The following is a 14,473-nucleotide window of genomic DNA, read 5'->3' as shown; positions in this document are numbered from 1 at the left end:
GTGGAATGATTTAGGTTGGAAGGAACATCTGGAAGTCAGCAGGGTCTATCATCATGCTTGGAGAAAATCCAATTGTTCAAGATCTTGTTCAGCTAAGTTTTGCATTTTTTTTTAATAATTTTTTCCTATGAATAGAGATTCCACATCCTTTACAATATCAGGTCAGAGTAATGTGATTTTATATATTATTTTTTTTGTCTAGAATCTGTCTCCAGCCTGACAGGGGAGACACCGCAATTAAGGTGAACTCATGCCTTGCACTTTGAATGTGCCTGCAATTTGCTCAAATGCAGGAAAGTCAACTGCATATTTTGTGTTAGCAGTGAGCTTTGACCATGCTGTCTTCTGCAAAAACTGAGAAACTCCACCATCATTGGTAGACACATAAAAGAAGAGTATAAAGACAAGGCAAACGTACCATAGCTTCACAGTGTACATTTCTAGCATTTAGGAGCTGGAAGTGCAGTTTTTGTCATGTATAGCTGTTTTTTACTACAAGTATTAGTTGGTTTAGTTGGTTTTGGCCTTGTAACCCCCACCTTCTCCATGACAAAGAACATTTAACATCAAAAGTTACTGATGAGAATTGAGGGCAAATGATCTGTTCACGCTTGCAATACAGATTTATGGGCCATGTACTATTTCTTCTGTCCTTTATATTTGTTTTTCAAGTAAGTTGTCAATATGGTTATCAGTCAGATTAGACCTGTTATGCACTGAATTACATATTGCTGACAAGTACTACATAAAATCTTTATGATTTTTAACTTTGGCATGGCTTAATTTGCTCTTTCAAGTTTTTAAACCTCTTCAGATTGTTTCCTTGTGAGATTTCTTTTTATATTTCATTAAATATAAATGAAAATAAAAATAAAAGGGGAAATAAAAATAAAAAGGGAAAAAAATGAAAAAAGAGGGGGTCATGGGCAAACTCCATAACCCTGTTGTATGCCTGTTTTAGCAGACTGTTGAGAGTTCTATAATATCATTTGCTAAAACTTCAGTTCCTTCCTCCTCTGTCAATAGTTTAAGAACTTTCCTGAGTTTCAGCTTGGCTCCTTCTTTTTCCCCACCTTATTAGATTATTTACATGTAAAATAATTCTACTAAATCACTTCTGAATGGTGAATCTGATTGACAATCAGTAAGCCAGAATTTCAGATGTGCTTGGAAGACACTTGCTGAGCTTAGAAGTGGCTGTATCAGAATGCCTCATGTGCTCCTCCTCTGTTCCAAAAGGCATTGGCAGATGAAGCTGATATAATCCTTTATAAAGGTGTTGGAGACTTAATAGATTTTCTTTATCTTTTAAAATTAGAGAAGATTAAAAAAGCCATAAAAGTCTGTGTATCGTTTACCTGCTGCTGCTCAAGGAAAACTGCCATGTAGAAAATGTGTGTGATGCCTTTAGTTCCCCAAGCTTTAAAGCGAAGTCTCTGTGACACCAACTTCTATGTTTAGAGCCATTAAAGAAACACAGATAAGTTTTCTCTCTGGGAGTGCTTAAGGAAAGAGAATCTATTACAAATGTGAATAATTTTCTTTTTGGAGTCCGCTACCTGCTTTTTAATTCCAGACGTATGGGGTCCTAAAAGGAGAGCTCTGGTAAGTTCACAGCATGCATTTCAGTCTCAGAAACTTCGTTTCCTATTCAAGCATAGTGCTTTGTGGGGTCTATACCTCTTTGCCTTCTTGACAGAAACAACTATTTCATTGCTTCAGATGTAGGCACCATACACCCATAGTAGTAAATTAAATATGCCTGGGAACATTCTGAAGCATTGAGACCAAATGGCACGTAGTAGCCCACTTCCACAAAACTAAACGCTCGCTGCAGGTTAGCTGCAATGTGAACTACATGTTGGCAATGATTTGCTTGCCCACACTAGGTCTTCAGCTGGGCCTAGGAACTGTTTGGGAGAGTGTTAAGGAGTAAATGCCAGAATACTATCAAGAACACTAGTGGTTTGTTAACAATAAATTATCACATTCTTAGGCACTGCATAATTTCCTAGTATAGTTGGAATTGAAGTTCCAGAATAAGGTGTCTTTGCAGATCAGTCTTTGTCCCTTTGCTTTAAATTTAAACTAGTCAGAAAACATACTGACAAGCATTCTTGAAAGATGTACTTTTGTTTATCTTTAAATACTTGCAAATTCAGGTCAAGTTCATTTTTTAAATTTAAAAATGACCTGGGAAAATTATGATGGGCTACATTCCCAAAGTTGCCATGGGAAGGTGACCAGGTTTCCTCTTGCATTCTTAAGAGCTAATGCATAAGATCACTAACTGGTCAAAAAAAGTGGTGGTTCATGTCTCTTTTATACTAGATGTGCTTTTAACACACATCTCATATCTCCTAAATAAAAATCCAAATAACTAGTCTGGAGAATTAATTTCTCTTTTTCTCAGTTATTGTTTACACAGTCTAATGCTCTTTGTAGAAGGAACTGAGAGAACCAGCCTCCTAGTGAATGCTATTGAGAATGTCGGGTAATTCCTTTCATAAAAGGTGAAAGTAAAACATTGACTGTATGAAATGATAGATTTATAATGCAGGTGAAGAATATTAAGACTTCTGCCAAACGTGAAAGTGTATTCCCTTTTACTGAGGAGAAAGTGGAGGTTTAGGCTGGTCAAATTTCAGAGAAAGTTTATATACTCATCTATCTTTACACACTCTTAGCCTCAGCTTAAGGGTAAATATAATCCCCCTGTCAGTCTGCTTTAGACCACTTACACTCTTATAGATTCATTGTTATGGTCAGGAACTGGATAACACTTTGCTATCCGTTATTTGGACACTAACAGTCTTACATCTTCAGTTTATGGACAGTATACATTAGGAGTCTAAAGATTTGAAGTGAGTTCTCCCTTCAATATACAAATTTCTGAAAAATGTTACACATTTGACTTGAAGGACAGATTGTTGTGGAGAGCCGTTAGTCCAGTGATTAAGGCACACTAAAAAGTGGTATTAACCCTGTCTATCTCTCATTTTTAAAGCTCTGAATTTCTCATGTCACATTGTGAAAGATTGGTGACTAGAGGACCTAAACACGGAGGGGTACAGTGATAAAATTCTCTAGATACAGTTTCGATAATAAGCCACCAAGCCACTGAGTCCTATAAAGATGGCAGGATTTATTACAGGATACATAAATTTAGACATCTAATCGTAGGTTTAACATGAGGCTTGGCCCCTAACCTTCCATTATAACCAATTTAATTTAATCAATACAGTCAATGGAGTTTGGAATACATCTCAGTTCACCATCCAGGAGTCCATTTTAGTGGAATATAGTCATGCTGTTCAGACTGTTGAATAGGACTGAGTGATTAATAGCAGCTTGAAGACTAGGTTAGATGTCGGGAAGTAGTCTCTGCACTTGCATACTGAATCTTCCCATTGCTGCCTATGGAACTGTGCTGTTGAATTGTTTGTTGATAACAAAGCCTTTTGACTTTGGGCATGAAACATGCAAGAGGTTGAGGATCCCATTTTTTAACTAGGGTGTTTAAGTAATTCAAGAATTCATTTAACTTCCAAATTAAGTTACACATCTGTATAACAGTTTATTTTTTTTAAAAAGTGACAATAACATTTAGTTACTTAGCATATTAAACATCAGACAAAACAATTTTGCCTCTGTTTTGGAAATGATAAAATACAAGTTTTCAGTGTTCCATTATAAAATGTATATTTAATGTGCTTTTAAAAAAAAATTATTTAAGGAGAAGCCAATTACAGTGACTCCCTAAAGTTACTAAAAAGTAAATACTCATAATTAGTTGAAACATTTTGACATGATTACTACAATTGTGTAGTACTGTACAAATTATGTAGGTAATTATTTTGTAAAAAATATTACAATGGTATAACTGTGGGAATGCTATTTCAGTGCTGTTAAATTTAATAATGTTTTCATTGTTTTTCTAACTTCGAACATTCTGGATGTTTCACTATGTAGTTTATATATATTAGTATCTAAGCATTGGTGAAAAATTAAGGCAATCAAGTTCCAAAGTATAAATGTGAGAATTTGTTTTGTATTTTTTGGAAAAAAATCAACTTGAGCTTGCTTTTTATTGGCACAGTGTTCACTTGGCAAGGAGGTTACTGCAGCTAGAAAAGCAAAACTCGTTGCTTGTAAAAGATCTGGAACATCAGAAGGAACAAGTAACACAGATTTCACAAGAGGTAAATTACTGCTACAAAACAATGAAATCTGTAGAGACTATAAACATTGCAGAACAGCTGTTTGTAAAATGAAATGTTTTCTATACAGCATTTATTATCTATTTGATGTCAAAAACGGCCTCATAATTAATGAAAACTCAATGTTAAACGTTTTCAAAGAAATTTATATTGTGTTTTGAAACAAAGATTGAAAGAGGGATTACTTTACAGGCTAAATAATAATGTAAGCCAGACAGACAATGCTCAGACTTCTGAACAGAAGACCAGCTAGCCAAACTAGTTTATGTTTGATAGTTAATTGTTCAATGAACACCACTTTTAAAGCAATTTTGAAGATATTTCTGTAAATCTTTTTCTACATTGTTCAGTTTTTAAGTCTTTTGAATATACAGATCTAAGGAATGTTTAACATAAGCTGCTTTTTTGAAAAGCTAAAATTGATTTTTTTGCTTTGTTATCATATGACTTTAATTTCATGTTCATTTACAATTCTGTATATAATACCTGAAATCACATATTACAGTGACATGGAGAATGAATACTAAACAAAACTCAGTTTGAAATCTCCCAGAACTAGGGCAAACTAATTTTTTGAAATATTTTTAAGATTGTTTCCTAAGTTTCTCTTAGGAACCAATGAACTAGATTTGCTATTAGATATTGCCACTATATGGAATTTCTAGGCTGACTATTTCAGGAATGTGGTTAAGAGTTTGATTTTTAAAGCCATGGTAGTTATAAATTAGGATAACTACACCCAAGTACTTCACAGTGCAAATATTTGCATTTTCTACATATTTTGAAATTACATTATTTTTATGTGGGTTATATGTGTGTATATATATATGATTGTATATATTATTTCAATGAAAGATACATGAACAATGGAGTTTTTGTACAGTTTTGGGGTTTTTTTTAACCAATACTACAATTTATTATGGATTCTTAGCCATATCCTAGTAATTTGTATTTGACTAATACATAACTTCAATATATCAAGAGATTTGTGATCCCAGTGTTATCCATGGTATTATTCTCTATCACTATTCTTTCACTATTGTTAATAAAATCTATGCTTTATTTCCCACTTAAATCCGTCTGGTTTCCACTTCAATACATTTCTTCTTACCTACAGGCGTTTTATATTTGCTTCTAAATCACTGATGAAAGATTCAGTACCAGTGACCTTAGTTCAAATTCCTGCAAAATTCCACTAGAACATCTTCACCTTGTTTTTATTCTCCCATGAGATATCACGTAGCCCTTTCTTGATCTTGTATCATATAATTGCATAGTTTAAATCAGAACATCATCCAGTACAAAGTTCAATGTCTCGCAGCTAGCTAACACACAGCTACTAAGCCTATTAATATCAAACTCATAAGGTTAAATAAAATCTTTTTGAGACCTTCTTTCTGTTAAACATATGTCTGGCATGCAGATCTGAATGCTTCATCAGATTTCCTTCTTTCCCCCTTTTTTTTTAATTTTGCGTATGATTATAGGCCATTTTGTTTGATAACTTTAAGCCATTCTGCTTGCCATCCCTCAATATGTGCACAAACAGTTTATACTTGTTATTAATGGACTGGAAAATAGTTCATCATTTTCATGTTATATAAGCTGATCATCTATCTGAATTTTCAAACAGAGTGCAAAAAGTTTTATTGAAAATTTCTGTGTTTTCTTCAACATTATATACAGTTTTTCCATCTCTCTGCCATAATGGGTTTTACTGCTTCTAGGATTTATTTGCTACCTTTTTTTTTTTTCCTAGGAGTTCTGTGTCTGCTAGTATCAACATTCCCCTTGAAGTTGTAGCTCCTCTTGTAAATTTTCTGTATTTCATATTTTATACTAATTGTTATTTATCATCTTTCTTTATATAGTTAAGGTTCTTAAACTTCTGTTGGCTGTCTTTACTGCATCCCCTGAGCTAAGGTAGATTTTTTACTCCAAGCTATCATCTTTCTTGATCTTATTTTATTTTATTTTTTAAAATAAAATTGCAAAACACATGTCTGGTAGACTACAGCATGCTCAAGTAGCCCATTATGATTTTTTTAATTGACATTTTGTTCAGTTATCTAGATGAAATCTAGAACATGGAACGAAAGTTGATACCAAAGTGATTAGACCAACTTTTCTTTTGAACTTGGATTAAATACTGGCATTTCACTGTAGTATTTTTGATACAACTTTTGTTAAGCTCTTTAAAGGGGAGAGGGGAAAAAAAAAAGATTGCTATAACTGCAATGAATGCTCTTTCTAGAGGTTCTCCTTTTGGACTGTCCTCAACAAATTGCTGTTGAACTTTATAGAAAGGAATCATATTGATTTCTGAGAAAGTCCAGAATTACCAAGAAGAAATTATTGACTTCTCCATAATTTCATTCATTTGATGGAAGTCTGAAATAACGTGCCTGATTGAAAATTGGAACCCTGTTGAAAAGGTCAGCCACTGAAAAAAGCTTGGCACTCTTCAGTTAGTCCCGTTATACTTTGTCAGGCTTTATTTAACTTCAGGTTCCTATCTATTTTCAAGTCATGATACAGCATTAGAAAATAATTTTACCTTAAAGTCTTTGTTCTGTTGCTTTGTGTAGCAGTGACTTGCAATGTTAAAATTGGTATTGAGACTTCATACTAAAGGTTTGTTGACCATGTCTACGATAAACAGAATAAAGGAATTCTTAATGACATGATCCAAGAAAGGTCCTCACCTAGTGATAATCAGTTTATTGCCTCTGCAGCTCACTTGATGTTACTCTCGGTCTAAGTAACTGGAAAGCTGTATATCAGCTTCTGCAAAGTAGTGATCTGCAATTACTACATTTACTGTCCAATCTAAATTTTGGAATTAATTCACTTTGCAGAGATCTTGAACAGTGCCAGAACTGGTGGATAGATAGTCTGTTGCATCTAGGAGGCTATTATGGTCTTTGGGTGACTTAAAAAGCAAATACTGAGTCAGTACACAGTAAAAGTGATATACTAAATAAAGACGTTTACTAAGCTAATAAATTTGGCTTGCTGCTGAATGATGAGCCTTCATCATGACGTTGTATTTGTGCTTTTTGTATGCCTCAATTGAAACATTTTTACCAAAAGCAAGTTTACATCTCACTCTGTATAGATCAAACAGAACAATGAGGAAATCCTTCAGCTTGATAGAGGTTTCCATTCAGGGATAAATAATAAATGTCCAACTGCAATGTGTCAGATTTATCACTTAAAAGAATGACACAGAAATACTTAAGTAAATCTTGTACATTAAGGCAGAAAGAAATCAAAGATGCTTACAAAAATTAATGTTTTTGCTCATGGACAATGCTTATTCTATATACATGTCTGTGTATTAGTAAAGCAGATCCATTAAATGTATTCAGTGCTTAATTGACTACAGTTTAATGACAACCTCTTTTAAATTTATAGAATCAAACAGGCAGCAAAACACCAACATGGAGAGGGAAGGGATAGCCTTTTTTTCATAACAGCAGCATGTTTTTAGCTGGTAAAGTTAGCAAGTTAACAGATGAATTAACTGTAGTCAATTAAGCTTAAATAAATAAATAAAGCTTACAACACCTCACTTGTCCTTTCCCGCTGAAGTACTTTAATTCTTATCAGTAAGAACAATGAGGAACTTCACAATGTGATGACAGCATCCTTTGAAAGTTCTTAGGGTATCAAAACCAGGATTCCAAACAAGATCAGTTGCATTAATTTTCTTCTGTAATGGCAGCCTCAAGGTTTTATACTGCAAGGTTTTTAAACCATCCTAGACATTAGAACTCCATGTTTTGGTATTACCTGTTGGTCATGTAAAGACTCTATTGTCTTCCTGAAAGACATCTTTTTTTAATAGCTTGTACTTTTAGAAAAATAATGTCTTTTTTAATTGCTTATCAATTTATTGAAGATAGTTTTTTCAAGAAGATGATTGCCTTTTTTTTTTTTTTTTCCTTCTCTAAAATAAACTTGGGATTTCACTGTGGACTAGAATAGGTATTTCATGAAGGAACTAGTATATTTAAACAATATTTAAGGATGTGCATTAATTTTAAGAAGTGCAGTGTTATTGTCCCTCATTTCACTTTTAAAACCATGGTCAGTAAGGTAAGCAAGATTCAATTTACAAGCTGAAAATTCCATTGTAACAGTATGCTGTTTTAAAAAAGTAATTTTGGTTAATAAGATGAACAAACAGATGTTTTTTTCTACACTCATTTTTTTCATCAGTGGAAGCTGTTACATTAAAACTCTTGAAAATGGAGATTAGAGAAGTGTAGAGAGCAAAGTTTTGTCTGTATTCTGTATTTTAATAAATTTGAACCACTACATTATAAGTTCTTTGCATATTTCACAGAGTGTAAAAGGCTGAAGTAAAACTGCAATAAAAATGTAATGGAATTATATGGGATATAATATAAAAATAAACATGATAAAAAATAAAAATATAATGGAAAGAAAGAAGGAAAAACAGTCTCATGTTTTGAAAATCGTGAATAGGAGAAAAATCTGGTTTTAGGGAAGTCTGGAAATGTTATTTAAATAAGCTAATTCTATAGGAAGCGGTGGTGTCTTTTCCCCTGCTTGTTTGGAACAACACAAAATAGGACAATTGGCTCCTGAGTCTGATTTTGCAAATACAGATTGTTTATCGAGAAATTGTATAAACTAATCATCTTAATCATTTTCCATTGAATTCTTTCCATTAGATCTGTTGGTATCTAAACTTTAAACAATTCTTTATTTTGTAAAGAATCTAGTTGGTATTCTTGACTTATATGTACTCCAGCTGCTGAAACTGCTAAATCTTGATGTGTGATCTTAATTCTGTACATATTTTGGTGAATGATCTTGTTATATTGCTCAAGGTGCAAGACATATCATGCAGGCTTTTTAAATCTAATGGTGCTCATTTGTTCAGGGAGTATGGCTAGCAAAGTTTATTTTCTACTCATGGGTATGACATTTTATACTACTCTTGTAAACATTCTGTGTATTTCATTGTTCATAATTGATGATAATTGATCAGAGGAAAGGGAACTTTTCTTCCATTATTACTGTGGTTTTATTTAGATTCAATTTACAAGCTGAAAATTCCATTGTAACAGTATGCTGTTTTAAAAAAGTAATTTTGGTTAATAAGATGAACAAACAGATGTTTTTTCTACACTCATTTTTTTCATCAGTGGAAGCTGTTACATTAAAACTCTTGAAAATGGAGATTAGAGAAGTGTAGAGAGCAGTAGCATGATATAAATAATTAGAACGGAAAAGTGAGAAGATGATGTACTAGATCGTGATTTGAGGGTGTTTTCGGTTTTTTGTGAAATAACAGGTTTGGGGCTTATATTATGCAATTGTTAATGATAGATAATATCCAATAATCAATATTAATTAAGTAATCATTCTTTATAAATTATAAAATGTGTAATAGTAATACTTCTTTTTTTGGCAGCTTGACAGAGCAAATTCTTTGTTGGGTCAAGTACAACAACCATACAAATACCTGATTGAAACTGTGCAACAGAGAGATTCTCAAATAAGTCTACAGAAAGAACGTATTATGCAACTTGAAAAAGATGTCAGGTAATTAAAATCACTGTTTCTTTATTTTAAATAGAAAATAAAATCACCTATGTGTTTATCATTGGAAAACAATTATGTTGTTGGCCATGAAGTAGGACATGTTGACACTCTATCATTGACTAAGTCCAGTCTTTATGGTGAAACTCTAGCATGTGTGATTTCTCTCATACTGTCAGAAAAAGAGCTTTAGGTTTGGAAAAGCAGCAATGACAGTCAGGTTTAAAGTGAATTTGGAGCTGAGCTCTCATGAAGTAGAGGAATGACCCACCAAATGTACAAAAGTAAAACTAAAGAAATAAAGTCAGAGAAAAATAATAGACTAGTCCACCAGCAAAGGGTATTTCAGGCATAACTCAAGCATACTTCCTCTAGTGGGGAGACTGATTTGGTGTTACATCCAGCTGTCAGAACTCTTTGACCACTGAGCAACTTCCCACCATCATATAGCTTTATGAATTATGTTCAACATCTGGTTCCCAAGTAAGCTGTTATAAAATCATCTGCCTCTTGATTTTTCAAGGAAGTCAATACCTGTGTCCCACTGCACTACAGAAGAGTTAGCATTTTAGCTATTAGATATTTATGTGGTATCTCTGTTTAGGAAATGCATATGGTAACAATTATGAAGCATTGATGTGATTGATTGTATTATGAAGCAATTACATGAAAAACACAGGTTTTTTTCCCCCAACAAATCTGCTGAAGCAATGAAAATAGAAAAAGTAGGACTCACCATAGCTAAATACTTTATCCTACATACTGTCTTACATATGTATCTATTCAGAGCGTTTTGATGGTTTGGGATAGTATTTGTTATGCCTTGAGGAACACCTAAAAATCTTTGTTATCCAAGTAAGTGTATACATAAGTCAATAAATTTATAAATAAACTGAAATATTTATTAATACTTCCAGACAAGACTAGACTTAACTTTGATTTGGTAAGAATAGATCTTTTTTTTATTCCTGAATCAAGTGTTTTTACTGTTTTTCTAGACTTTATTTAATAGAAGAAAAACTTCAAAGGTAAATTATATTTTTCCAGGAGATGAAAAATCAGTGTTCTCTATATATAGGATCTTACTTTCCAATTGTGAAAAAAATCATGAAAGAATTGGAACTAGCAAATCAAATTCTTGAATTATAGTAACATGAAAATGTCTGTCATTGTTCACATAGTAGTCCAAATGTCTCTCAAAATCTAGGAAATAAAGGGGTTGAATAGGTGAGGTCATTTCTGAAAGTGTATGTTTTATGCTTTTAAAATATATAAGAAATTAAATGCATAATTAGCATTGGTTCTCATGGGGTTTTATGGTTCATTACAAATAATCTGTATGCACAGATGTTCTTCCTAAATTTAGCCTACAAATTCAGGCACCTAAATAAGGAACTTAAGTCAGGTTTCCTTAGTAGTTCATGGAGGAAGTAGCATCTCCGAAAAGCAATTCAGATTTTGGATGGAGTGAGTCATTTGCTAGAGATGCCTGTTACTTTCAATTAACTATAAAGGGAATTTTTGGCATTTTAAAGTGCCTGAGGTTAAGGAAGAATATGCTTCTGCACCACAGTGCAAGCATTCATGGTAAACATACCAGCAGTATTCTGCTGCCATGAGCTGGGTTGTGCTCACCACTAGGCTGTTTCTGTAAATGAAAGTGTGGTCTGACAAAGAAATATTTTTATCCTTAATGGTTTTGTAGCAAAAAAGTTACACTTACTTTGCACATCAGGTATTTTGGTAAGTGTTTTCCTGTAGCTTCAAATATTCCTTGTAAACTAAAAATAAGTATTATTCCCTTATCACAAGTTTGTCTCAACTTTGCCATAGTTTCTTAGGCCAGAGAAATTATTGGAAACAGCCCAGTGTCTTAGGTCTTTTGGTACATATCAGTAGTCCCTAATTTTGCTATTCATAACTCCACATTTAAAACAAATGTCCTAAATTGTTAGCTGATATTCCCTGGAGCACAGGAGAAATTATAATCTGGTATAAAATTTATAATGTTGATCCTTTGCTTCCCTGTAAATGTAAAGAAGGTTAGAGGAAGGGATTTCTAACCACTCCAGTCATCTTTTGACATTAGGATAGCCTTTTGGAATTTCCTGATGACACTTTTTAATTAAAGTTTCCTTTAGGTGATTTCAGATTACTTTGCAGACCAGTCTAGCTCCCAACTATTCCAGAACTGAATAGAATGAGATTTAAGAAAATCAATGATCATTCCTACCAAATATATGCCAAGTGAAGCTCTGCTGGATCAAAAGATTTACACTGCTATTAAACAGCATTTTGCTGGTTTGTGTGTGGAATATTTTTGAGAGGATGAGTTCAGAGAATTAATGCTCCTCAAGGAGGGCTGTAAATTGTGCAAATAATGTTAGTGCTATTAGAAAAGTAATAGTGAAAACATTAACATGGTTTATGAAGCCTAGTTTCTCTGTATCTTAGAGCTAAGGGGAAAAAAAAGTATTTTTAAAGCCTTTTCAAAAGTAAATGGTTGTTTCAACCATTACTTATAATTATTGCAGTTCTGCAGCAGCTTCTTTAAGTTAAGGTTTAATTTATGCTATAGTTACACAAAGCAGATTATTATTTTTTTTTAAAAAAATTACATACAATATGTGCATTAGTTTTATTTCTAAAAAGCAATTTCACAAGTACCAGCTAACAAAAATAATGTTCAAACCATTGTTTTCAAACAGACTCTTAAAAATACAATCATTTTTGCAATTTTTCTAAAGTCTTGTATTTGAGTACCGTATTGTAGGCAAGTTAACATAACTTTGATATGCTTACACCCTGACAATCAAGACTGAATACTTGTTTTAACCTCAGAGCTGCCCTATGCTTGATCATGGTTTTCATTCCTTCCTGGAGGAGTGTTCTTTTGGTGTTGTGTTTTTATCTCACCTGCTCATCAAGAGAGATGGTTCTGCATTATGTAAATTGTAGATTCCTTAAGTAGAGCAGTCACATCTGTGTTATCAGTGCCAGCGTTCTCTTATCAAGTCTTATGTAACTTGAGTGTGGAGGGATCAGCAAGGACTAATTTGCAAGTGAATTTTTTTTTAGACTCAATCCACAATTTGCTTCTGTGCACAGTGATGATGGCCAATAATCTTTTTAGAACATATTCCTTAGGCTGGGTAGGTTCCAGCAGGTTTCCCAGGATGGTGAGTCAGTACTTTCTTGCAACTTCATAAATGTTTTGCAGCAACCTGCAGGGCTTTGTATTCCTTGTCTGTTGAGAAGGCTGTTGGTTGCTACTGGATGTGGTTTTGATTCTGTGATGAAACAGACAGTCTTGATTGAAATCAGCGCAAGGCAACTATAAGGAAGGCTATCTATGACAGCAATCTCCTTGTGAATGTTCTTGTGCCAGATTTGTACTGATTTTTCACAGAATGGCCTAAAGTGACTTAAAATGTGGTCCCTTGACAGGCAGTAGATCTGTTCAGGTTTCTGCAGACTGCATCATGCTGTGAAAGCATCATTTCTGACAGCAGTTATTTCCACAAGAGGAGTGGGACAGATTCAGGCAGATCATTTTGATATGAGAAATCCTGCAGATCCATCTACGTTTCCTTTCAATGTGGTCTTCAGAGTTCCCTTTAACCAGAGCATCTTACATGCCTTTATCCTTAAGTGTCATACCTCTAGAGCTAAGGCTGACTTTCAGACCCTCGATATCAAAATGTCCTCCTCACTTGGAAAGACTATTCAAAGAGTGCTCAAGGTTGCTTGTGTCAATAGCTGTCAAACCGAAACACAGAATCACAGAATGGTTTGGGTTGGAAGGGAATTTTAAAGATCATGTAGTTCCAACCACCCTGCCATGAGTAAGGACATCTTCCACTAGATTAGGTTGCTCAAAGCCTTGTTCAGCCTCTCCTTTAAAGGAGAGCAATAGTCAAATAGGTACCAGACTGAATCAAGGCCTTAAAGTAGTATATTCTACCAGAGCTGGAGGTACTTTGTTGGGTTGCTCAGAAGTGTGTCCGTTGTGGACATCTTTCAGACAGCTGTATGGATCTTTAGCTGTATCTTCACTAAAAACTGCAAGAGCTATTGTGGCTAAGGTAAATGCTTAGCTGAGCAGCTGTCATTGCTGTTAACTATTTGCATGAACAATCTGGAGACCCATCTCCAGGTTATTACAGTGTGTGACGTTACTGCTTAGATTCAAGTGTGAAGGCACAAATGTATTACCACGTGAAGATAAAAGGAGAGGTTGTTTAGGAATAAGAGAAACTGTCAGATGCTGCCCACACATATATTCATTACCACTCTCCTTCTCATCCCCTTAGAATTCTCCCAGGCAGGCCATGGGCTGTGCTGGCACTTGGCCATGGAGAGAACCAAGATGGCCCTGGGAGCAGAGCACTTCATGTGCTTGCGCACTGAGCCATGCACCTGCAGATACACTTCAGATATAAAACCTCTGGTCTTGAGTGACAGAATCATCTGCAGGGTGAATTTATAGGTCTTCCACATATCTCAAAATACTCTGTTAAGTAACCTCTCATTTGTGTTAGTCCACATAGACTCTTGTTAATAAAAGTAAATAGCAACGATTAATAAAAGCAGTGGTATGCATGAAGATAACTCCTTCCTACTATAAAGAAATCTCTCTAGCATACAGCTCTTAACCAGAAATGAAAACATCACAT

General features: G+C 34.1%; 1 protein-coding gene across 1 annotated transcript in view; it reads left to right on the top strand.

Moving 5' to 3' along the window:
* PIBF1 (progesterone immunomodulatory binding factor 1) overlaps positions 1 to 14,473 on the top strand; it is a 121,202-nt gene that overhangs the window by 79,786 nt on the left and 26,943 nt on the right. The window contains exons 14-15 of the mRNA XM_055802761.1: positions 4,100 to 4,202; positions 9,670 to 9,800. Coding sequence (XP_055658736.1) covers positions 4,100 to 4,202; positions 9,670 to 9,800 — 234 coding nt within the window. The remainder of the gene's footprint in view (positions 1 to 4,099; positions 4,203 to 9,669; positions 9,801 to 14,473) is intronic.

Source organism: Falco peregrinus, chromosome 4 (genome assembly GCF_023634155.1).
Source record: "Falco peregrinus isolate bFalPer1 chromosome 4, bFalPer1.pri, whole genome shotgun sequence".
Lineage (NCBI taxonomy): Eukaryota > Metazoa > Chordata > Aves > Falconiformes > Falconidae > Falco > Falco peregrinus.
The sequence above is the reverse complement of the archived record's forward strand: the minus strand, read 5'-3'. Positions and strand labels throughout refer to the sequence as shown.